Here is a 26,988-nt window from a genome sequence, read left to right on the forward strand (position 1 = left end):
AGCGTGAAGAGCATGAACTCCAACATCTTTATGCCCAAACAATTTTGTGGCCAGTAAAACCACACAGCGCTTTACCCCAGGCCCTCCACACTCTATCCCTCCCTCTGTACAACCATCTGAGGTCTCAGGGGGGCAGGTGACAGTGACGCTATCCCACTTGGCAGATGCGGACGAGACTCCACAGTTGTTTGACTTCTCCCGGGACAGGATGGTCCCCACCCTCCAGCACAAAGTCCTTGATGGGACATCTCTAAGCACCCACAGTCATAGAGTTCATAGAGTGCGTCCAAGTGCTGTGATGGGATGGGTCCTCAAACATAGGGGCTCAGATACTGACTCCAGGTATGAAGTGGTTCCCGACTTCCCTGGGAAGCAAATTCCCCTGGGACTTCTCCTCAAGGCATCCAAACCCCGGGGGCACAGTTTTCACCAGGGCAGTACACATCCCTCTCAGATCCTGAAACCTGAGTTACATTCCAGAAACTCAGTCTTTCATTTTTCCCCAAATCTGTTTCATTTGCTTGTCTCAACAAGTTGATAGGTTCCACTCCTCTAAGGTAGGGATGAAAAGTGAAAGTGTTTGTTGCTGGGTCGTGTCCAACTCTTTGCGAACTATGGACTGTAGCCCGCCAGGCTATCTGTCCATGGGATTTCCCAGGCAAGAATACTGGAGCAGGTTGCCATTTCCTTCTCCAGGGGATCTTCCCAACCCAGAGATCAAACCTGGGTCTCCTACATTGCAGGCAGATTCTTCACCATCTGAGTCACCGGGATGTACTCAGTATTTCTTCACAACCCACATCACCTGGTGAGGGCGGGCACAGAGAAGCTGCTTTACAAGTACTTTTAAAAGTTACAGAGCTGTTACCTCAGTGTACTAAAGGAAATCCCAGACATAACTCATTACAAGTTCCCTAATGCAGGAGGTTTAGACATTAGCCAGAATCCACTTGAATGAGTGTGTGCTTAATCGCTCAATTGTATCAGACTCTCTGCGACCCCATGGACTCTAGCCCACAGGGCTCCTTTGTCAAATGGAAATTTCCAGATAAGAATACTGGAGGGGGTTGCCATCCCTTCTCCAGGGGATCTTCCTGATCCAGGGATCGAACTTGAGTCTCTTGTGTCTGCTCTGGCAGGCAGATTCTTTACCACTATGCCACCTGGGAAGGTGATAAACAGCATCTGACCTTGAATAATCTGGCCACTTTTGGCTTCGTAAGCCACAATTTCCTGGCTTGTTTTGAGAAGATTATGACAAGTGCCTTCTTGGCCAGTCTCTCATTGTTGTTTAGTAGCTAAGTCATGCTCTTCTCTTTGCAACCCCATGGACTATAGCCTGCCAGGCTCCTCTGTCCATGGGATTTCCCAGACAAGAATACTGGAGCAGGCTGCCATTTTATTCTCCAGGGAATCTTCCCAACTCAGGGATCAAATCCGCATCTCCTGTATTGGCAGGTGGATTCTTTACCACCGAGCCACCAGGGAAGCCCCTTGGCCAGTCAGTCCTACCCTCTCACCATCAGTTAATCAATATTTCTCTGTCTTCTCTCTCTTCTCCCCACCCCACAAGCACATACACATACACACAGACACACACATACGACTCCAGCCAACATCTAACAGTACCACCCATCCTTAACCTAAAATCCCGAAGGCAGCTGTGTAGGAAGGTCAACACTGGCCTGCTTGGATGTCTCCAGACAGGCAGTGCCTCTCCAGCAACCCCTAATTAGGAGCAGTGCTCCCCTGACAACCCCAGAGTCTCAGACTCTGCCTGCCTAGTCACTGATCCTCTCCCCAGGGGACAATATAAAACAAGGGAGAGAACCAAGGGCTTCTGCCCCAGGGTGAGCAATGACTCTCATCCGAGTGATGCTCTCAAGCTCGGGATCTGGGCAGTTGTTCTCCTCTGCAGAGCAGCCCCCTACTCCACTTGGCTGCCTCCTCACTTGGACCTCACTCCCACCACCTTCTTCTTATCTATTCAAGTTACAAACCTGGTTTCTTTGAAGGCCTAGAGAGGTGGGAGCACACCACTAAATAAATCATTAAGTTAATAATTTCACGAAAACACCAATCAAGGTAAAAGTGAACGAGGGCTTGAACTCATAGAGAAGGACCTGTCAGACCAGCCTGGTTCCCAAGATCCCTGCTCCCCATTCCTTTCATCCTGCTCCATCACCCAGGCAAGGCAGTATCTGCTTTGTTTTAAAACTTTGAACCCTTAGTGTGGAGAGTCCAGAGTGAAGAAAAACCTAAAGCGAACTAAAGCAGCAGCTCGGGAAACCTCTGTGCACGCAAGCCTGCAAAGCACTGTGGGATCTTTGTGTAAAGAGAACTCCGTGCGAAGGCCCTGGGGTCTGGGAGAGAGCCCAGGACGACAGACGGCAGGGAGAAGAGGGCACTGGATCGGAGCTTCATTCTCCCTCCCTCCCTCCCCTGTGAAATGATCTCTAAAGGTTCTGAAGAAAGTGAGAGAGCCCGTTTTGCCCCTGGCCGCCATCTGCTGATGATAAATATTTTATGAACTTAGGGCATCTGAGAGGTGACTCTGAAGTTACACACGAAGCGAAGCAAAGGCTGTTTTTTCTCCCAGAAGGTAAGATGAGCAAAGTTTCAGCTTCCATCCCCAACCCCACCGAGGGTGTGAGGCCAATCCTCTCGGGATTCTTTTCTTCCAGTACCAATAGGGCTAAGGGAGACTCCAGGCTTAGAAACATCAGTATTAATCCAATGTTTGAACATGATTGAACCCCAAGTCTAAACATCGTCCCAAGGATTCTGGCGCTTTTCTCAGTGTTTAAACACTTGGTCTCATGACATCCTTCAACAGCAGAGGTATCTACCTTCTCAATATGTAAGAAGAAAACTCCGGGTGCTTTTCTGGGCCCCTCTTGCTCCCTGACATGCTCTCACCCTTCATGCCTTCCCATCCCAAGGCTGAAACAGAGTCTCACATCATCACGGGTTTCATTCACTGCTTTAAAAGCCTGAAGATGGTTCTGACAAGAAGTCTGTGAAGAAGGCAGGGGAAGCCTGATTTTTCTGCCAGATGAGGAAACACTGGGGCTCGGGAAGATTAGACTCAGCCCTTGGTCTCTGCCTTGTTTACACTAACTAACTCCTCGTCTCACGGCTTTAAATGCCATCTTCTTGAGGAAGATTCTCAAACCTGTAACTGAATCCCCAGCTCAGACCACGTTCTCAAGTCCCAGACTCCTGCACGGCCTGCCTTCTTCCCTTCTCCATGAGGATGCCTGGTTCACAGCTCAAGTTCAACATGGTGCACCAAGCCGCTGACCTTCCCTCCAAACCTCCCCACCAACAGTCTCCCCACCTAGAAGATGGGAAACCTATCCTTCCTCAGGCCAAACCCTTCAAGTCATCCTTGGCTCTCTCACTCCCAACATCTAATCCAACAGAAAATCCTACTGACCGTACATTAAACAAATGCCCATCTCTAGCAGTACCACTCCTCAGGTCAAAGAAGAATTCCTGCAATTTTTTTTTTCCACTGATCTACCTTTTTCCAGGTTTGGAAGATCCCATGGAGAAGGGAATGGCTACCCACTCCAGTATTCTTGCCTGGGAAATCCCATGGACAAGAGAAGTCTGGAGGGCTACAGTCCGTGGGCTTGCGAAGAGTTGGTCGGACACGACTGATCGTCTAACGCTTTCTTTCACTTTCACCTTTTTCAACCACTGTCTCTACCAATTCTCTTCTTAACACAATTAAAGTGATCTTTTCAATATGTCAATCGATTCCTGTCACCCCTCCCTCACAACCCTCCAGGGGCTTCCATCTGACATAGAATATAAGCCCAGGTCACACCGTGGTCTATAATCCCCACATGACATGCCAGCCACTCTGGTCTCTCTGCTGTTCCCTGAACCCACCAGTCACGCGGCCATTTCCAGGCCCTTGCACTGGCTGATCCTTCTACCTATGATCGTGCTCCCTCCCCACCCCCACCCCTATATCCACATGCCTCGCTCCCTCCCCTCCTTCATATCACTGTTTAAATATCCCTTCTTCAATGAGGCTTACTCTGACCAATCTATTTAAAACTGCATGCATGCTCTCCTGCCCCGACTCGATTTACGGGGTCTACATCCCTGGGTTGGGGGAGGTGCAGAGCAGATGGTGGTTTTTGGAATCAACTCCCTGCAGATACTTAGGGATGACTGTATTTGTTTACCTTCTGATTTATTTATCAATACTATGTTTACTGTTTGTTGTGCTCCCCTAAAACCATAATAAAAGCCCCCTGAGGATACAATCTGTATCTCTTTTGCTCAATGATGTATGTGGAGTGCTTAGAACAGGACCTGACACTTAATGGATGCTCAATTTGCTGAATGAATGAATGTTGACTTCCCAACATCAGAGGACTCTGAATGGCAGAAACGAGGCTGGAATCCCACTCTCCAGACTCACAGACAAGCTCTTAACATCTTTGAGCTGTTTAAATTCATGAAGGTGGGGCTCAGAGTCTTCCAGACGAAGGAGACAGTAAGCATATATATTCATGTCTGGTGGTGATCAGCCTCTGAAGGAATAAGGGCCAGAGTGAGGGTGAAAAGTACTGTTTGAAAGAGTGTGGTCAGGGAAGATCTTTCTGATAAAAGAACTTTAAATAGAGACCTGAATTGAGGAAGGGAGTTTCCCAAGTAAGTGAAGAAAGAACACGCTAGGCAGGGAGGGCGCTAAGAGTGTATCTGAGGACCCAGGAGGAGGCCAATGTGACTGAAGAATGAACAATTTGCCCCCTTGTGCTGACTTTAAAATCTATACCGTGTATAATAGCCCCAAACTGGAAACCACCCAAAAGTCCACCAACAGAAGAATGGGTGAACCAAAGGGAATACACTATAAAATCCACTAACAGAAGAATGGGCCAATCAGTGGGAATACACCATCAAGCAGTGAGAACCACTGCATGCCCCAGCTGGGGCCGAGCTCACAAAGTCAAGCACACACACAGTTTGACTCTACGTATGTAAAGTTTAAAAGCAGGCAAACTAAAGTCCATTTTTAAGGTGCATACATAGGCGGAAAAGCTATCAAGAAAAGCAAGGAAATGACTATCACAAAAGTCTAGATATAATCAGGGGTGGGGGGTGGGGTTGCCCACAGCTATCTCTTGCCTTGGGTGGTGATTATAGGAGTATCCATCTCGTAGTTTTTTTTTTTTTAAAGTTTGTGTGTGTGTGTGTGTGTGTGTGTGTGTGTGTGTGTGTTTTAATGTGGACCATTTTTTAAAGTTGTTATTGAATTTGTTTCAATATTGCTTCTTTTTTATGTGTTTGGTTTTTGGCCACCAGGCATGTGGGATCTTGGCTCCCCAACTAGGGCCTGAACCTGTACCCCGCGCATTGGAAGGCAGTCTTAACCACTGGACCACCATGGAAATCCCTCTAGTTGTGTTTTACACTGTATATGTGCTTGTATATTTTCAGTCTTTGATATACAAACACAAGATTTTAAAAGTTAAGAAAAAAATAATGAGAGGCAATACAGCAAACTCTTAACTCCTTTCCAGGCAGTACAGGGGTTCTTTAGATATATACAGTCTCACCAAAATTATTTTCCAAAAAAAAAGACACCAAAGAACAGAGTGCAGGGCCTATTACTGGTTGTAAAACAAATATGTACTGTTGTTGTTCAGTCGCTCAGTTGTGTCCGACTCTTCACAACCCCACAGACTGCAGCATGCCAGACTTCTCTGTCCTTCACTATCTCCCGGAGCTTGCTCAAACTCATGGTCAACCAGTGAGTGATGCCATCCAACCATCTCATCCTCTGTCAACCCGTTCTCCTCCTGCCTTCAATCCTTCTCAGCATGAGGGTCTTTTCCAATGAGTCAGTTCTTCGCATCAGGTGGCCAAAGTACTGGAGTTTCAGCTTCAGCATCAGTCCTTCCAATGACTATTCAGGATTGATTTCCTTTAGGATTGACTGGTTTGATCTTGCAGTCCAAGGAACTCTCAATAGTCTTCTCTAACACCACAGTTAAAAAGCATTGATTCTTCGGTGCTCGGCTTTCTTTATAGTCCAACTCTCACGTCCACACATGACTACTGGAAAAACCATAGCTTTGACTAGACAGATCTTTGTCGGCAAAGTAATGTCTCTGCTTTTTAATATGCTGTCTAGGTTGGTCATAGCTTCCAAGGAGCAAACGTCTTTTAATTTCATGGCTGCAGTCACCATCTGCCATCAGCTATAAGTATACATAAAACCCCTCCCTCTTGGACCGCTCTCCCACACTCTCCCTATCCCACCCCCTAGGTCATCACAGAGCAACAAGCTGAGCTCCCTGTGCTATACAACAGTTCCCACTAGCTGTCTACTTTACACATGGCAGTGTATATATGTCATCCCCAATCTCCCAAACGATGCCACCCTCCCCTTTTCCCACTGTGTCCACACATCTCCTTACTACGTATACGTCTCTATTCCTACTCTGCAAATAGATTCATCTGTTCCATTTTTCTAGATTCTACATATATGCCTTAATATACAGCTATCAAGTTTGTGGCAACTTGTCACAGCAGTCCTGGAACCTAATAACAGGTACCCCACTGTTTCTTTTAATTAGCAACATGAAATCTTGGGTCAAAACGTCATTCGCTATTTTACAGACAAATAAATAATGATCCAGCCATTCCAAAATGATCCATTTGCATCATCGTCCTGTCCTCAGCACATATGGATATTTTGTTGTCACTGTGATCATTACTTACTCTACTTGAGAAAAACAGTGCGGAGAAGAATGGCTTTCAGAACTTCAAAATTTACATAGATGATGGACAAGATGAACATTCCATGATTCATTCCTAAACCTGGGATGAAGGTGAGGAAATAGTGAGACTGAATAAAACCTTTGGCTTTTTTATCACAGAAGCCTGGTGTCAAGCCCACATCCGGCCATGGATCATTTCTCCAAGCCTAGACTTGTTCTAAGCTTCCTGTGTTAGAAATGCCTACTCACATATTTGCTGGTGAAGCCGACCTTGGCAGCTGGATCACAGTCATGATTCACACATTGTAGGCCTTCAGGCTCCTTCCCAGGACTACACACAACCTTGATGCCCCTGTATTCCATGTCAAACAGAATTTCAGCTGACATAAGGCCACAGAAAGAAGACAGTCTGCATCAAGCCTGGAACAGCGCTTCAAGGCTGCACCTTAAAGTCAGATGCCTTCCCTGGACAGAAGAAGAAACTAAGATTCAAGGAAGTTACAAGACTTCCCCAAAGTCCCACAGACAACTAATAGTTGGGACAAGGACTCAGGTTTCTTAACTCCCCCTGGGCTTGGCTCTCAAGGTGAGGTTGCCCCTGCATCCAGGCAGAAGAATTAAACTAAGGAAGGACAAAGAAGAAAGGAAAAGGAGCAAAGAGTCACCATGGGCAGGAGCTAAAGCTAGTGACATCTACCAGTGTCTAGGATATAAACACCATCAGTTCAATTTGGAAACTGTTTGGTAGCTTTCTAAATTTTCTGCAATGCAAGGAATAAACTCTGAAGTCAAACAGACATGGATTCAAATTCTGACTCTCCAACTTACCAGTTGTGACTGTGAACTAATTATTTAAACACTCTAAGCCCTGAGTTCCTTCCCTATAAAATGAGGAATAAATAACACCTATTTTATCTGGTCACTATTGCTGTTCAGTGGCTAAGTCGTGTCTGACTCTTTGGGACCTCATTTAACTAATTAACTGCAGCACGCCAGGCTTCCCTGTCCACTATCTCCCAGAGGTTGCTCAAACTCATGTCCGTTGAGTCGATGATGCCATCCAACCATCCCACCCTCTGTCGCCCCCTTCTCCTCCTGCCCTCAATCTTTCAGCATCAGGGTCTTTTCCAATGAGTCAGCTCTCCACATCAGGTGGCCAAAGTATTGGAGCTTCCGCTTCAGCATCAGGACTTCCAATGAATATTCAGGGTTGATTTCAATTTTTAGATCCTGGTTTGATCTCCTTTGCTATTCAATGGACTCTCAAGAGTCTTCTCTAGCACCATAGTTCAAAAGCATCAATTCTTCAGTGTTCAGCTTTCTTTGTGGTCCAACTCTCACATCCACAGATGACTACTGAAAAAAACTGGAGTTTGCTCAAATTAACGTCCACTGAGTCAGTGATGCTATCTAACCATCTCATCTTCTGCCACCCCCTTCTCCTTCTGCCTTCAATCTTTCCCACAGTGACAGAGGATAGAATGCATGGCTTGTAATCTTTCCCATAGCAACAAATGACAGAATGCATGTAAAAAACCTTATACAATAGCACAGTATAGTATGCGCCATTTATATAAGCTTAAGAATGCTAAATACAGATTTGGTGTAGAGGTTACTTATGCAGGACAAGGACAATGCAGTCATGGATGGATACACAGGGGGGTTCCACTCTACTGTTAATTTTTTTTTAAGGTGGGTGCTGGTATGTGGGTATCTGTTCTGTTATCCTTTATAACATTTTGTTCCAAATATATTTTTTAAAATTACACATAGGAAGAAATTCATAAATTAACAGCTATTATAATTTTTATTAATCAAAAAGTATTTATTCAGTTCTGACTCCACGTGGAGGACTGTGCTGGACACAACAGGGGATGCTAAAGTAGTAAGATTCATCCCCCCCAATCTAGATTAAAATCTACAGTCTGACAGGGGTCACAGCCCCCACCTTACAAGTGAAATAATACCAGGGAGAGTGCAGTAAGGGACTTGAGGGGTAAACAGAAAAAAAAGAGACACCATAACTGTCTGGGGAGACTTTCTAAGACTTCATCATATAGGCGGCAACTGAAATGGACCTTAAAAACCAAGCAGAATGTTCCACAGTAGAGCAAACAAAAAGATGTCTAGCTAACAATTATGCCATTGACAGCAACACCAGAAGGGAAACCAGCAGGATTAGATGGATCACAGGCACAGAGACGAGAGAATGAGAAATCAGAGGCCAGAGAAGGAGGAAATAGGAAATCAGGCCTGGATGGTCAGCACAGGGGCACTCCATGTACACCGAGAAAAGAACAGCAGATTTCTTTCTCTTGTAACTTTCAAGAGAAGAGTTCTCATGTAGTCATGCAGGGGAAGGAACCAGATCTCATGATGAGTGGGAGGTGAAGGAGGAGGTGGGGGTACAATTGACTGCACTTTAAAGACATCTGCGCCCAACACAAGGGAAAGCAGAGGATGCCAGCTAAAGAAAACAGCAACATGGGGATGAATTTATAGTCAGGGGAGGCCCCAGCATACTTCAAGAGAAAGGGCAAAGAAAGAACTCATGGGACAGAGAAAAATATAGATGCAAGCCAGACAACTGACAGCCATTCCCTTTAGGTCCAAAATTCCAGAAAACGCAAACAAAGCAAGATCAAAAACACAGGGACTTTCCTGGTGGTCCAGTGGTTAAAAATTTGCCTTGTAATGTGGGGGACACCAGTTGGGTTCCTGGTCAGGGAACTGGAATCCCACATGCTGCGGGGCAGCAAAACCCATGCATTGCCACAACTTCCAAGTCTGTGTGCCCCAACTAAGACTCAACGCAGCCAAATAAATCAATAAATATTTCTTAAAAACCACAAGCGGCAATGTCAGATTGGCATAGGAGCTGAGATTAAAAACTAGTTTTGCTGAACTAATGAGGTTCCCTGGTCCGTTTTGGGAAAGGACTGCAGGTGACCACGCACACAAGTGACGAATGTCTTCCTTTCGACCATACCTCTTCCAGCACTATTGCCTTGGGGTATGACATAAAGCCTGATAACCACTGTTTTATGATGGAATAAAGGATTCAGCTGAGGGCAGGCAATGTCTGTACAAAATCTTTTTTTTATAAATGAAAAAAAAATGACATGAAGAATGAAGTTCTTAATAAAATAAAAATTAAGACCATCTGGCCATATGACTTCACCACGTCAAGATTTCAAACCAGTCACTTTGGAAAACAGCCTGGCAGCAGCTCAGAAAGTTAAAATGTAAAATTTACTATGTGACCTAGCAATTCCACTTCTAGGTGTATACCCAAGAGAATCAAAAACATACGTCCACACAAAAATGTGTACACTAATGTTCACAGAAGCATTATTTTAAAAGCCAAAAAGTGGGAATCACCCAAATATCTATCAATTGATAAATAAAATGTAAAACATCTATGCACTGGAATATTATCCAACAATAAAAAGAGTTAAGTGCTGATAAACCTACAACACAGATGAAACTTGAAAACATTATGCTAAGTGAAAGAAGTCAGATGCAAAAGGCCACACATTGAAGGATTCCGTTTACACAAAATGTCCAGAAGAAGTAAATCTCTAAAGACAAAAAGTAGATTCGTGGTTGACTGTGGGCCTGGGGGATGGCAGGGAGTGGGCAGGGAGGGGAGGGCAGCAAGTGACTGCCAATGAGTATAGTGCTTCTTTTTGGAGTGATGAAAAATGTCCGGAGTTAAGAGTGTTGATGACTGCACAGCTTTGTGAATGTACTAAAAAGCACTGAATTTCACATTTAAAAAAGATTTCAATCTAGACCTTCTAATGATTTGGGCAGGAAAGAACATGCAGGTATCTATACACTGCATCCTTCTGAGGTACATACTATTATCATTCCCGTTTTACATATGAGGAAATTAAAGCACAAAAAGTTTCATAACTTGTGCCAGGTCACCCAGGCTGGAATTTAACCCCAGGCAATCTGGCTCATGAGAACCATGCTATTCTGCCTCAACTGACTCTAAAGCCTTAAAATCACTTGAAAATTCTCTGACTTACAATGTAAACCAAGGCAGGAGAGGGTTGAGATTTTTTAAGACAACCAAAACTATTATCTTAAATAGCAATTCCCAACAGAATATTGGAAAGACCCAAGGCTCTGAGAATGAGACCAAGCTGAAGGCTGTTATTTCAAGTTATTATGAATATTGACAAATTGAGGGTATAATCCAAGCCTGAAATTCCAGACTGCGAGTCTGAGTGAACTCCGGGAGTTGGTGATGGACAGGGAGGCCTGGCGTGCTGCGATTCATGGGGTCGCAAAGAGTCGGACACGACTGAGCGACGGAACTGAACTGATCCACTATTTTAAGACTAGGGGTAGATTACTGGGTTTCTCCCTACCCACAACAATCTAATAATCGAAGTGGGAACACCATTGCAGGAGCAAACAAAAACATTGTGTATGGTGTGTATATTATACACAGAAAGCAAACAGGACATACATGTTTATGTATATATGTGCTCACTAAACCATGAGGAGCAGATAGCAAGTTCTAAACCCTAAGTCATAGGCGAGAAAGATGAATAAGGACGAAAAAATCAAAGACCGACTGACTGAGGGGGACTTGAAAACTAGCATTTAAGAACAGGCAGGAAAAATAAAGGTCACCACTTTGAACAAGCTTGGAGGGAATAAGAAGCTTAGATTGTTCCTAGAGCAGTAAGGATGCCTGTCTGATTAAATCAAAGAGTGCACAGCGTGTAATATACCGGAAAACAGGAGTGGACAGGAGGGAAGGGGTTATGTAAGATCTCAAAAGTCATGGGGAGTGTTTGGACTTGACAGAGTAAGAAAAGGTAAATCGTGTTTTTAAAAAGTTGTGAAAGCTTTATCATATTAGTTGCATATTTCATAAGAAACACTGGCTTCCATGTTTTTGCCTACGAAACCCTGGAATTTTGCCTCACCTACTATTTCCTAATTTCATTTCAAATATTTTGTTTCTAACCTACCTACCCCCAAGTCATGCCGAAATGAAACCTTGATTTCAGCAGTCAAGATATAAAATAATTGCTTACAATCACAGCCCTGAACAAAGCCGTGTTGTATGGTCCCTTCACAAAGGCCCTTAGCGCATTGCTAACTTGCATTAATTTCCTCACACTTAATAGCTTAATCTGTCATGAATCAACGTTCCAGTGTCCCCTGAGAAAAATATGTACTTTTTTTAATGTAAAAAATATTTCCTTGCTCTCCGTCACTGTAAATGTCTTCTCTTCCTAATAAAATTGAGTAACTTTTTTCCTGGGTGAAAGAAATTCACAGTCGCCCATTTCACTGAAATATGCCTATGAAACAGACAATCACAGTTGTATTTAATAGGACCCCTGTGCAAACTTCTCTCCGGTAGTTCTCTGCCCGGGGAACTGCACCCGAGCTCTTGCCGTTTCCCACACACATCTTCTTGGGTCCCAGGCGCCTCCAAGAATTTGTGCATTCTGGCAAAAACTTTACCCAAGGAACAACCCCCAAGGACCAGGATCTTCTTTAAGGAACCAAGGGGCTTAGTCTGTGCCTCCGTGTGAGCTTAAAACAAGCGCACCTCCCCAGCTCAGAGGAGCACACGGGAACCCCGAGTCCGTGATGCCCGGCGGCGGCCAGGGAGCCCCAGATTACGGCCGGGACGTGCGCGGCACCCACCTGACCAGAGGCTCCTTCTCCGGCACGGCGGGCTCCTCCAGGCACTTGCAAGGGCAGCAGCAGCACGCGGTCCTCAGCCAGTCCCTCAGCCCCATGGAGAGCGAGGTGCCCCGCCGGCGCCGGGCCACTCTGGGGGAGCCGCGGCGGCGAGCGAGCGCGACTGGGGCGCGGCCACCCGACCGGCGTCCAGGTGCGGGCACAGTGGCGGCCGGGGCGTCGCGGGTCGGTCCGTGCGCATCCCGCCGCGGCCGGGGACGCGAGCGAGGCGGGAGGCGCCTCCGCTGCCCCGGAGCTGCGGAGCCGCGCGCTTTCCTCCACTTGGGTTTTGTTTGGGGCGCGGGTTTCGTTGGGGCTTTTCTTCTCGCTCTTTAATTCCCCGGGCGCAAATTGGGGCGCATGCGTCCCCGAGACGCTCCGCTGCTGCCCTCTAAGGAGGAAGCCGGGACTCCAGCCGCCAGATGGCAGAATCCGAGGGCGCAGCTGGGGATGGGGCTGGGAGAGGGAGGAGCCCGCCCCCGAGTCACAGAGCACGAGGTTGGGCTGGATCTATTCACACGTTTTATTGGCTTCACTGCCCGAGGAAATAAAAGGTCCTCCTTCCCACCCCCACCCCTTGCCTTCAAAGCAGAGGTTAGGGCATATTTTTAGCCTGTCAGCGCCACACGGGGTAAAAGTTAGCAAAAATGGATTCATGCATTATAGAAGTGAGCTTTTTAAGTACAACGTTCACAACGAATTTTAAAAAATTGTTTACAAGTCACCCAGCCCTTGAATAATTTTCTGAAAAAAAGGCAACCTCTGTCATTAGCTTTTTGACTTCCCCAGTTGCTCAGTGGTAAAGAATCCGCCTGCCAGTGCAGGAGAGGCTGGAGAGCCAGGTTGGATTCCTGAGTCAGGAAGATCCCCTGGAGGAAAAAATGGCAACCCACTCCAGGATTCTTGCCGGGAAATCCCACGGACAGGGGCCCTGTCCATGGGACTGGGGGGCTACAGTCCATGGGGTCCCAAAGAGTTGACTGCGACTGAATTTTTTACTATTTTCCAGATTTTAAACACACACACACATACACTTAATGCTTATGCAAACATGTAAGTATAGGCACCCATAGCCTTTTCCCTTTATACTCAGTGCCATACTCCACACATTTCTGTCCCTGGCTTTTTTCACTCAGTTTACAACACAGACTGTCCCACCAGCACATGAAGAACTTCTTCTCTATGATCTTTAACGGTTGCATTTATGTAGTTGATGCCCTTATGTTTTTTTAACCAGATGCCAATGGATGAATAACAAGTTCATTACAGCCATTTATTATTAAAATAATGCTGCAGTAAATATCCTTGAACTATGTGTTTGGACATGTATATCTCTTGAATAAATATTTGGCAGTTGAATTTCTAGGTCACAGGTAAGATGCCTTTTTAATTTTTGATGGATCTTGCCAGAAAGTCAAGTGAAGTGAGGTCGCTCAGTTGTGTCTGACTCTTCGCAACCCCATGGACTGTAGCCTACCAGGCTCCTCCGTCCATGGGATTTTCTAGACAAGAGTACTGGAGTGGGCTGCCACTTCCTTCTCCAGGGCATCTTCCCACCCCAGGGATCAAACCCGGGTCTCCTGCATTGCAGACAGACGCTTTACCATCTGAGCCACCAGGGAAGCCTGGATCTTGCCAAATTGCCCTCCAAAGAGGTAATTCCAATTCACACTCTGACTGGCCACATCTGAAAGTATATTTCCCTAGACAACCACCAATACTATGGAATTTTCATCTTTATCAATCATGTTTATTCAACAAATGTTTATCAAACATCTGTAAGTTCCAGGCATGTTCTAGGCTCTGGGAACACTGCAGTGAATGAAAGAAATAAAAATCCTTACTTTTTTGAAGCAAACATTCTACTAGGGGAGTTAGACAAATGAAATACATTATTGAGTGTGTTAGAAGGTGATGTGTACTATGGAGAAAAGAAAGGGGATAAGCAGTGCCAGGAAGGCGTGTGTGTGTGTGTGTGTGTGTGTGTGTGTGTGTGTGTGTATGTGTGTGTAGTGTAGTGTACTGGGGAGAGGAGTGGTGGCTGAAGTTCTAAATGGGGTGGTCAGGGAAGGCCTCCCTACATGGTGACCTTTAGGGAAAGATTAAAAGATGATGAGCAAGCTAGCCCTGGTTTCATGGGGAAGAGTATTGCTGGGAGAGTGAAGGCTGCATGCAAAACCCCAGAGGAGAGAGAATAACAGTAGGCTGCCCAAGAAAGAGCAGGGGTTCCAGGGGCCAGAGAGAGGATTGGGCCAGGAGGAAGAGTAATAGGAGATGATAGAACCAAGTGGCCTCTTAGGACGTGGTAAGAACTCGATTTTGTCCCATGTGAGTGAGCAAACCTTTGGAGGCTTTTGAGTAGAGGGAGAGTGGACATCCAGTCCACTCTCTGATGGGATCTTTGCAGAGTCCCATAGGAGGCATGTGGGCTGTCCATCTTGGGCCCCTTGGGGAGGATGATAATGCTGGCCTTGGCTTGGAGTGCTCGTTTGTTTCAGAAGATGTCTTTTTTCTCTAAGGAAGACAATGCTTTTGAAGTCTTGAGTAGAGGGAGAGATGTGGTCAACATGGATGGCGATAGGATCCATTGACTGCTGTCTTGAGAAGAAACTGGGTAACAAGGACTGTTTTAGAAGAGGCGAGTGGAGGCCATTCTAATGACCCACGTGATAAATGACCATCATTTAGACCAGGGAGGAAGCAACTAGAGGTGGGAAGAAATAACTGGACTCTGAATGGAGTTTGAAGGCAGAGCCAATGAGATTTATAATGGATTGGAAGTAAAGTATAAATGAAAGTCAGCAGTGAGTCCAACGTTGGGGGCTCACAATTTGTGAGAGTAGAATTGTGTTATTGATTGTGATAAAGATGGATGTCGCGTGGGCAGGTTTGAAGAGGCAAGGAAGAAGAGCAAGAGTTTATTTCCAGAAGTGTCAATTCTCATGGGCAGTGTGTTCATTTAAAAGTGTGTTACTACACCTAAGTTTATCCTGTTCTGGCTACATTATGAGGCCGAGGGAACTAATCAAGTGCATATTCATTGAGAGGCTGACTACTGAGAGTTAAGGAAGGATAAGAGAAGTTTCCTTAGAGCTCTGACTTAGCTGGGGAAACAGGATAGGGACCCATCATGAAAAGTTAAGAGGACATAACAGAACACCAGTTGTCACCAGGGAGCACAGGGCTGTGGTATCGAACCCAGCACCGTGTCCTTGATCACTTACAGCTGTGCCAGGATGGAGACTGTTGTTCTTGACAGCAGACTTGCTAGCAGCTGGGCAGTCCCTTTGGTGGATGAACTTTGTTCTGAAATTGGACGTTGGATTGAGTTCACTCACCTACGTTCAGGTAGAAAGTGGACCAAGGGGCTGCTAGCAAGAAGATGAAAGCCAACATCGGACAACTTGTATTAACTGCTGAAGTTGGATTTGTTGAGGATTTGTTGAGAATGGAGAAATCAGAGAAGGTGTTTAGTTCCTGGAAAATACAGGTTCTCTGCCCTGTACTAACCTTGATTTTAGATAAGTCATTTAATCGACCTTTTTTAAGAAGTTTTATTTATTTACTATTCCTTTTTGGCCATGCTGGATCTTCATTACTACACTCAGGTTTTCTCTAGTTGCGGAGAGTGGGGGCTACTCTCTAGATGAGGTGCGCGGTCTTTTCATTTTGGTGGCTCCTCTTGTGGAGCACAGGCTCTAGGGGGCAGGCTGAATAGTTGTAGCGCATGGGGTTAGTTCCCTGGAGCAGGTGGGATCTTCTCAGACTAGGAATCAAACTCAGGTCCCCAGCATTAGCAGGCAGGTTCTCAACCACTGGATCACCAGGGAAGTCCCACCTCATTTTTCTGAGCCTCAGTTTTCTAATTTGTGAAATGGAGATGCTGAGTCATGAGACTCAAATGAGACCATTGGAAACCCATAAAGTACTATAGGAAGTTGTAGAATTCAACACAGTTGACTAAATCCAAATAGTAAGGCCTGCTGAGCAAATGTCAGTTCCAGTACTACTTTGCTGACATATGACAATATTTCTTTTCACATTTGTACCTCTGCAGTGTGTGGGCATCTTTCATGTGGCCCGTTTCAGACTGGATATTTCTGGAAAGCCATAGAACTATGTCCATTTTAACCAACTTGATCAGAAGGTTAATGCTCTTCCTTACTAAGGATTACATCTAGTGTTTGCTTGCTCTAACAACTATTAATATTTTTAATTAATGTTAACTGTTAAAACTTTTAAATGAAATATTCCTCTAGAAGATTGAAATGTTACAAAGTTCCCCGTGATCACTATCCACAGTCCTGTCTCCTTTCTAGCCTCCTCAGGGTAACCATTATTATCAGTATGCTACAAACCTTTTTTTGGACACACACACACACATATGTTCCCTGTAATGTATATATACCATCATTGTGTGTATTGTCTTTTTTTGGCCGCACCATGAGGCATGAGGGATCTTAGTTCCCCAACCAGGGACCAAACTCTCTCCCCCTGCAGTGGAAATGCAGTCTTAACCACTGGACCACAGGGGAGTCCCTATCCATCATTTTTGGTAGTGAGTTTGGTTTTAATATACAGGGCATGCATTCATCTACCTGCAAGCTTTCTCCACTTAATGTCTTGGAGACATAGCCTTTTAGTACACATAATACTACCTCATTCTTCTTAACCAACGTGCATCCATGCTCAGTCGTTCAGTCATGTCCAACTCTGTGCGACCCCATGGACTATAGCCTGCCAGGTTCCTCTGTCCATAGAATTTCCCAGGCAAGAATATTGGAGTGGGTTGCCATTATCTCCAACAGGGTTAAAAGATGTGGATGTTCTATTTATTAGTTTTCTAAAGATTATCATATTGGTGTTCTCAAGTATTAATCTTCCCAGAAGTTAAATACCTTCATGATTTCCCTGGTTTTGTTTTGGGGTTTTGTTTTTTTTTTTTTGTAACTTGAGGAATGACAGTGTTACCAAACGCTGCAGCTTCAGCTAGTAGATAGCTGAGACCACATTTTGACACCCCCACTTCCTGTTTCAGATTTCATTAGCAGGAGAGCAGCAAGCTTTCCTTTTTTTAGAGTGATGTTACATTGTTCCTCCTGTCTGAATTGACGCCTACACCACCCACCACTGGCAGCAACATCTGACATTTACCAAGAGCCCTTGAGCACCTGATGTTGCAGGAGTGGGCAGTCCCCTGGAACAACTGGTGACTCAGAGACCCATCAGCTGCTTGTTACAAGATAGAACTGCCATCCTATAGTTTTCGATTTCTCCATGGCATAGAAAACTAGAGTTTTCTTTTGAAAACAAGAACTGGACACAACTGAGCAACTAAACAACAATATAGTTTGAAGTCCTATTTCTTTAAGAACTTACTGAGAACTGGAGGAAAAGGCATACTATATGCAGGGTGGGGAAAATTTTTGCATTCCAACACCATACGATTAGCATTCCACAAAAAAGCTATGCTTGCAGCAACGTAGCTCAAGTTGGTATCATTCCGTTATTCATTTAACAAATATTTATAGAGTCCAGTACTAGGATACAATGGTGAACTAGAATGTAGGTTCCACTCATGAAGGTGGGGATATTGTTGTTCTTTGCAATATTCTAGCATCTAAAATATCAATAACCTCAGATATGCAGATGACACCACCCTTATGGCAGAAAGTGAAGAGGAACTCAAAAGCCTCTTGATGAAAGTGAAAGTGGAGAGTGAAAAAGTTGGCTTAAAGCTCAACATTCAGAAAATTGTAGATCATGGCATCCGGTCCCATCACTTCGTGGGAAATAGATGGGGAAACAGTGGAAACAGTGTCAGACTTTATTTTGGGGGGGCTCCAAAATCACTGCAGATGGTGACTGCAGCCATGAAATTAAAAGACGCTTACTCCTTGGAAGGAAAGTTATGACCAACCTAGATAGTATATTCAAAAGCAGAGACATTACTTTGCCAACAAAGGTTCGTCTAGTCAAGGCTATGGTTTTTCCTGTGGTCATGTATGGATGTGAGAGGTAGACTGTGAAGAAGGCTGAGCACTGAAGAATTGATGCTTTTGAACTGTGGTGTTGGGGAAGACTCTGGAGAGTCCCTTGGACTGCAAGGAGATCCAACCAGTCCATTCTGAAGGAGATCAGCCCTGGGATTTCTTTGGAAGGAATGATGCTAAAGCTGAAACTCCAGTACTTTGGCCACCTCATGTGAAGAGTCGACTCTTTGGAAAAGACTCTGATGCTGGGAGGGATTGGGGGCAGGAGGAGAAGGAGATGACAGAGGATGAGATGGCTGGATGGCATTACTGACTCTATGGACGTGAGTCTAAGTGAACTCCGGGAGTTGGTGATGGACAGGGAGGCCTGGCGTGCTGCAATTCATGGGGTTGCAAAGAGTTGGACACGACTGAGCGACTGAACTGAACTGAACTGAGCATCTAAAATAGCACAGACCTATCACAGAGAATAAATAGAAACATATGCTGTATCACAACTTTTAGAACAATGTAGGTATATGGTAGACACTCAATAAGTGTGTTGAATAAATGTGTGTATGAAGACAGAAAAAGAGCTAATGAACCGAGAGTTTGCATTATGCCCTTTTGTGAAGAATCTGTTAACGAGCTTCCCGAATCCAGTCAAGACTTCAAAAGCATTGTCTTCCTTAGAGAAAAAAGACATCTTCTGAAACAAACGAGCACTCCAAGCCAAGGCCAGCATTATCATCCTCCCCAAGGGGCCCAAGATGGACAGCCCACATGCCTCCTATGGGACTCTGCAAAGATCCCATCAGAGAGTGGACTGGATGTCACCAAGGTAAAGCCAGCCAAGGGTTCCTCTTGGGTCTGTTGTTTCTGCCACTGCAGTGTGCCTCATCCCTCTTTTGTTACCAGCTCTTTGTTTTCCTTTGAGGAACACCCCCCACACACACACCTTTCAATTACATGAGCCAGCAGACAGTGAAGGCACTTTCCCCACCTCTCAGTCCCTGATCCCCAATGAGGGATGAGCCTGCGACCAAGATAGACCAATCAGACACTCTTCTTGAAATTTGCAACTTAAGGGCAAGGACCCAAAGGAGGAAAATAATTGAGTTGAGATGTGAGTTATTTGGGGGACATCATCTTGAAGAGGAGGTCCAACAGTAATGGACATATTTATCCCTGTAGCATTTATGGTTCTATATTTTCCAAAATCTAGCCATTCTAGCTCTTTAGTTTCCCCATCATTCTGAGGGTTACTCCATAACTTGTGGATCGATAGTTCTTTTTTTGCTTAAGTAATTAAGAATCAGATTCTGTTGCCTTCAGAAATAAAGAGTTTTACAAGGCAAAAAAGGGTAATTGTGACAGGAGAGAGAGAATTAAAGAGTTCTCTTTCAAGCCAAGCACAACAGTCCACTTTGATTTAGTCAGGTGAGACTTTTATTTCTGTTTCTCTGCTTGGCTTCTCTCTGAAGAGAAACATTCATTATCCACTATCTGAGAATTTGTCAGTTACATCACTCTGTGGTTTCCCATAAAACTTTCTAAATTTTGAAACTATTTTTATTTGCTATAGTTTGCTGGTCAGTTTCACTTCCTTCCCTCTTCCCAAATGTATATATTCTGAGAAAACTTTAATAATCAGTCTTTGTTCCTTCTTTAGTTCCAAGCAACAAACATCTTGTCTCTCCTCAAAATTCAGTTGAATGTCTCCTTTGAAGTAACTTCATACTTAGGAACAGGTCAGACCTTTTAAAAAGAGGCCCTTGGAGAGAATAAAAACACAGTAAGCTAGAAAAAGGTATAAAGCATAAGGAAAGATTCTCCAAGAAAACTGGATTCCTATAGTCCCAACGTGAAGGGAATCTAACCCTGCTGTGTCTCAACTCTGTGTAATACTTTTTTTGTCTAGATTTGCGTAACCTCTGTGATAATCATTTGGGTCTTAATTCACTAATTTTGAATGACAAAAACATCACTCGGACTAGTTTAAGTATAAAAGGAAATTTACTGTCCCAAGTATCTGAACATCAGGAAGTCATGCTAGCTTTAAACATAAATGGATCCAGGCACTCAAAAGGTTAAAAAAAAGGATTGGTCTTTGCTAGAGACAGAATGTTTGTGTTTCTCCCTGATTCATATATTGACACCTAAGCCCCAATGTGATGGAATTTGAAGATGAGGCCTTTGAGAGGTGATTAGGTCATGAGGATGGAGCACTCATGAATATGACTAGTGCCCTAATAAAAGGAGCTTCCCAGGTGGCACAATGGTAAAGAATCCACCTGCCAATGCAGGAGACACAAGAGATGTGGGTTCGATCCCTGGGTTGGGAAGATCTCCTGGAGAAGGAAGTGGCAACTTACTCCAGTATTCTTGCCTGGGAAATCTCATGGACAGAGGAGCCTTGCAGGCTACAATCCATGGAGTCACAAAGAGTTGGACATGACTGAGCACTATGCACCCAATAAAAGAGACCCCAGAGAGCTTCCTCACTCCTTCTGCCATATAAGGACACAGAGAGAGGATAGCTATGTATGAATCAGGAAGCAGGCCCTCACTGGGCATTGAATCTAATGGTGCCTTAATCTTGGCTTTTCCAGCCTCTAGAACTGTTTATAAGCCACCCAGTCTGTGGAATTTCAGTTACAGTAGCCCAAACAGACTAAGTGGAGAAGGGAATGGCAACCCACTCCAGTATTCTTGCCTGGAGAATCCCATGGACAGAGGAGCCTGGCGGGCTACAATCCATGGGGTCACAAAGAGTTGGATACGACTGAGCGACTGACACACGAACACACAACAGACTAAGATGCTCCATAGTCTTCTCTGGGCTCTGAGTTAGTGACACTCTCAGGCCCCAGGTAACACTGGATTTCCCCATCTTTTCTGCTGATAATCTCAGCAGAAGATAGGAGCTCCTTCACAGGCCTGGGTCCAACTTTAATTGGCCTGAAATGGAACCACTGCTCTTTCAGAGGGAGGAATATGTCTACTGAGTCTCAAGTACACCCTGTAGTGTTCAAGTGAAGAGGAATGGGGGAGAGAGAAAAAATAAGCCAGTTGGATTGAGTGGGAGGGTTTCCTAATGAAAACCAAATGGGGCCACCAAAAAAGGAATCCATGTTGGCAAGGGAAAACAACATATGTCATCAACCCCTGTGGCTGAGGTCAGGATTAGGTGAGATAATACACAGAAAGCACTTAGTACAATTTCATGAAAAATAGGAAGCGCCCTGTAAATGCTAGCCATAATCATTGTTGTTAATAAAGCATACTTTAGTCAGCTTCTAACCTATCACAGCCAACTGTGACCACCTAAATTGATCCGATTTAAGAAACACCTGTGCTATGCTGTGCTAAGCCACTCAGTCGTGTCTAACTCTTTGTCACTCCATGGACTGTAGCCAGCCAGGCTCCTCTGTCATGGGGATTCTCCAAGCAAGAATACTGGACCAGGGATCAAACTCAGGTCTCCTGCATTGCAGGTGGATTCTTTACCATCTGAGCCACCAGGGAAGCTCAAAAATACTCCAGTGGGCAGCCTATCCCTTCTCCAGGGGATCTTCCCAACCCAGGAACTGAACTGGTACATGTGTGCTCAGTCATGTCTGACTCTTTTAGACCCCATGGACTGTAGCCTGCCAGGCTCCTCTGTCCATGGAATTTTCCAGGCAAGAATACTGGGGTGGTTTGCCATTTCCTACTCTAGGGGATCTTCCCAACCCAGGGATCGAACCCACATCTCCTGCGGCTCCTGCATCAGCAGGAGGATTCTTTACCACTGTGCCACCTGGGAAGCCCCAATTGAACTGGGGTCTCCTGCATTGCAAGCAGATTCTTTGCCAGTTAGGCTACCAGGGAAGCCCAAGAAACACTTATTTGGTGTGTTTATAAACATGGCATTGTGCTCAACTTCTTATGAAATTAAAGACGAAAAATAAATAGTACTCATCTTCAGAGCACGACACAGAGCAAAAACTGGAAAATAATGAAACAAGTGGTTCATCCATGCCCCAACACACCCATCATTTGATTCTTGCAATGTGCCCTTTCTTACTTCACTCCTGACTTCCCACGTTTACCTGCTATGCCTCACTATGCTCTCATAGCTGACTGTCCTGTTGGACATTTACTAACTAGGCTCCCCCAGTTAGCTACCTTGCCATACCCAACCATGTTCCCATAGCTAATTATACTGCTCCTTCTAACAATACCCCCACTCTTACTATATTCCCACATCTAACTATACATTTATCTAACTCTACTGTCATACTAACTATTCTGCTACAATAAACACTTTTCAGATACCCAGAGCAGCTTCAATTCTCACATCTTCAGATGTAATGTAGAATGAGACCTTTTCCCACCTCTGGAAGACCACCTACTCCTACAATCCCAAGAATTCTACATTCTCTAAAGTCTCTCTACATTCCACCGAACTAAAGTTAAACATAAACCAAGACCCTTCCATCATGCCACAATTATTCCTAATCCAATTAAACGCACCTTAATAAACATTTTTTAGTGCTGGTGGCTCAGATGGTAAAGAATCCACCTGTAATGCAGGAGACCGGGGTTTGATCCCTGGGTCAGGAAGATCCCCTGGAGAAGGGATTGGCTACCCACTCCAGTATTCTTGCCTGGAGAATTCCATAGACAGAGGACCCTAGCGAGCTACAGTCCATAGGTCGCAAAGAATTGGACACGACTGAGCGACTAACACTTTCACTTTTCAATAGCAGAAAATTTGATAATTCTGAAGCAGCATTAATCACTGTCTTGTGGGTGTAATAAACTGGAGGCTGGTTGTTACATTCATCAAAACATACAGCTATTTTATCTGAATAAAGGGAGGCAGCTTGATGCACCAAAAAATAAACAAACACTTATTAAACATCTGCTATACACAAGGTGACACAAAGTTGTGTAAGACATGCATCAAAAACCACAGTAATGGAGAAAACGTGACCACCTTTCATATTTGCTATGAAAGGCCCCTGAAAGTTTGCCCCAACTTAAACCCAGATCTTACCAATATGCATGTTAATAGACAAATTTATGCCAATGATTCTTCATTTTCCCATTCATTTATGTTACCTCTTTCTCCACAACACTCACAGAGATACATAAACAGACCAGAACTCTGCAACTTTTCCACACAAGTTCTACCACTGTAAACGGACTAGTTGAATCTCCCCATCAGTCCTGAATATTCATTGGAACGACTGATGCTGAAGCTGAAGCTCCAATACTTTGACCACTTAATGCAAACAGCTGACTCGTTGGAAAGCACCCTGATGCTGGGAAAGGTTGAAGGCAGGAGAAGGGGACGACAGAGGATGAGATATTTGGATGGCATCATCGACTCGATGGACATAAGTTTGAGCAAGCTCTGGGAGTTGGTGATGGACAGGGAAGACTGGCGTGCTGCAGTCCATGGGGTCGCAAAGAGTTGCACACGACTGAGCGACTGAACTGAACTGAAATTTCCCCATGAAGGTTACATGTAAACCCCCTCTAATTCTCTATGCTGCCACCTTGTGGGCCTCTGTTGTAAATGAACTACAGTTTCTCTGGAGATGGGGCTAAGGATCGTTAGCTTAAAGGGCCAATTGAATTGTAGTATTCAATTTGGAATTGAATGAAAGAAAGAAATGGCAACCCACTCCAGTATTCTTGTCTGGAGAATCCCCGTGGACAGAGGAGCCTGGCGGGCTACAGTCTATGGCGTCACAAAGAGTCGGACACGACTGAGTGACTAAGCGCACAGCGCATTCAATTTGGAGGTTCAAACTGGCACAAGGCTAACCTCTAAACCTGTATAGGGCACTACTCAACTGAGCGATAACTCCTCTCTTCTCTTGACTTGCATGGGCCAAACAGCACTGATTACTCTTTTAATCTTTCATTTGACCTTATTAACCACTACTACTTGATCTGTTAGCTTGAAAACCATAGAAAAGAGCAGAGGCTATTACATATATTTCTTGACTTACATAAAAGGAGGAATGTAGGTAAAATGCTTAAAGTGGAAGTGCTTTGGGTTTTGCATTTTAATATTTTATTTTGCATTTTATCAACTTTAATAAATCTATCTTTGAAACAGCTGGAAGACATAGATCCAAAGGTACGCATACAATTTCCCAGAACATCATTTTGGCACATTTGGCTTTATTATTTTGCTCTTTTATACACACCTACACACCCCTATATCTATGTATGTTGTCAGTTTTGGGGGGGGTTTGGCCTATTTGAGATAAAATTGCAGCAGTCGAGATTCATCAGCCCTAAATAATCTAATGTATCTGCCAGGACTAAAATATGTCCTTATATAACCCCAGTGTAATTATTAAGTTCAAAGAATTTAATATTAATACAACATTATTTTTAAACATACACAATCAATATTCAAACTTTGCCAGTTGCCCCAATATTGTCCTTTACATCAACTCTTTTTCCCAATACAGAATCTGTTATAATCTCATTCATTTAGGTTTTTTTATGTTAAACTTTTTATTTTGAGATAATTACAAGAAATAATGCAGAGAGATTTGAGTTTTCCCATCTTGTGGGAAATATGTGGCACATATCCCAAGCAGGATATTGACACCCACACAGCTCATCTCAGTACAGAACGTTTCCATAGACTCAAGAATCCTGCAGGTTGCCCTTCATAGACACACCTGTTTCCTTCCTGCTCCACCCTCTCACCAACCTCTGGCAACCACGATTCTGTACTCCACTTGTGTTAACTGTCATCTCAAAAATGTTATATAAAGGACTTCCTTGGAGGACCAGTGGTTAGGACTCTGAGCCTTCATGGCAGGGGGCACAGTTCGATCCCTGCTGGGGGAACTAGGATCCTGCAAGCCGTGGATGTGCAGCCAAAAAACCCAAAATGTTATACAAATGAAGTCACACAATATGTAGCCTTCGGGAAATGGCTTTCCTCATTGAGCTTAGCTCTCTAAATCCATCTGGGTTGTTAAGTGTATCAGTAAGTTTGCTCCTTTTTATTTTAATGGATCACAGTTTGTTTATCCATTCACCCACTGGATAATATCTGGGTTATTTCCTGTTTTTGTCTATGACAAATAAAACTGCTATTAACAATAATAATAATAAAAAAAAGAACAGTCTTCATTTGGTGAAAGGTGTTAATAGGTCGTTGGGCTGTGTAAAGATTCCCTCTGACAAATGGTGTAGAAAAGGGGGAAAAAGAGAACTACATTGTTCTACATAGAGACGGAGGCTGAGTATGAGTGTGAGGAGCAGGGGTGGGGACAAGCTGGAACACATAGGACAGAGCAGGAAGGAGAGAGGCCAGTACCAGAACACCAGCGGCAGTGAGTTGTATCTGAAGGGAGGTGGTCTTCTGCCCCTCCATCACAGAGTAGCACCATATGCCAGTATTTGGACAAGGAAAGAGTGAAACTCAGCAAGCTGATAGATGCTTAATGCTCTGCTTGGCTGGAGTTGAGGCTCTTTTCAGTATAAGCCATGAGGGTCCTTTCCTATGACTGTAAAGACTGCTACTTAAAGTCTGTAAACTCCATTCTCCCTTCCCTTGCTGAACCCCACATCAACTCTGCCTGAGCTGTTTCCAATCTAGAAAGGTGTTTGTCACTTCAGGCAGGGTTTTTACATAGAGCCACCCTCCATGTACATCTTTCCTATACACCCTATACGGATAAGTTGCCCTGGTTTCTTTTTTTTGTCTATCAGTTCACTTCAGTTCAGTCGCTCAGTCATGTCCGACTCTTTGCAACCCCATGAATCGCAGCACACAAGGCCTCCTTGTCCATCACCAACTCCCAGAGTTCACTCAAACTCATGTCCATCGAGTCGGTGATGCCATCCAGCCATCTCATCCTCTGTCATCTCCTTTTCCTCCTGCCCCCAATCTCTCCCAGCATCAGAGTCTTTTCCAATGAGTCAACTCTTTGCATGAGGTGGCGAAAGTATTGGAGTTTCAGCTTTAGCATCATTCCTTCCAAAGAACACCCAGGGCTGATCTCCTTCAGAATGGACTGGTTGGATCTCCTTGCAGTCCAAAGGACTCTGAAGAGTCTTCTCCAACACCACAGTTCAAAAGCATCAATTCTTCGGCGCTCAGCTTTCTTCACAGTCCACCTCTCACATCCATACATGACCACTGGAAAAACCATAGCCTTGACTAGACAGACCCTTGTTGGCAAAGTAATGTCTCTGCTTTTGAATATGCTATCTAGGTTGGTCATAACTTTCCTTCCAAGGAGTAAGCGTCTTTTAATTTCATGGCTGCAGTCACCATCTGCAGTGATTTTGGAACCCAAAAGATATGCCAAAGACTTTGACTGTGTGGATCACTGTGGAAAATTCTGAAAGAGATGGAAATACCAGACCACCTGACCTGCCTCTTGAGAAACCTATATGTAAGTCAGGAAGCAACAGTTAGAACTGGACATGGAACAACAGACTGGTTCCAAATAGGAAAAGGAGTACGTTAAGGCTGTATACTGTCACCCTGCTTATTTAACTTATATGTAGAGTGCATC

The 26,988-nt window shown here is 44.5% G+C and overlaps 1 protein-coding gene across 1 annotated transcript in view; it reads right to left on the bottom strand.

Moving 5' to 3' along the window:
• Positions 1–12,936, bottom strand: part of MREG (melanoregulin) — a 69,764-nt gene extending 56,828 nt beyond the window's left edge. Inside the window, exon 1 of the mRNA XM_027566905.1 lies at positions 12,432–12,936. Coding sequence (XP_027422706.1) covers positions 12,432–12,526 — 95 coding nt within the window. The 5' untranslated portion in view covers positions 12,527–12,936. The remainder of the gene's footprint in view (positions 1–12,431) is intronic.
• Between the last annotated feature and the right edge of the window lie 14,052 nt (positions 12,937–26,988).

The sequence above is a fragment of the Bos indicus x Bos taurus genome, chromosome 2 (genome assembly GCF_003369695.1).
Source record: "Bos indicus x Bos taurus breed Angus x Brahman F1 hybrid chromosome 2, Bos_hybrid_MaternalHap_v2.0, whole genome shotgun sequence".
In the NCBI taxonomy this organism is placed as follows: domain Eukaryota; kingdom Metazoa; phylum Chordata; class Mammalia; order Artiodactyla; family Bovidae; genus Bos; species Bos indicus x Bos taurus.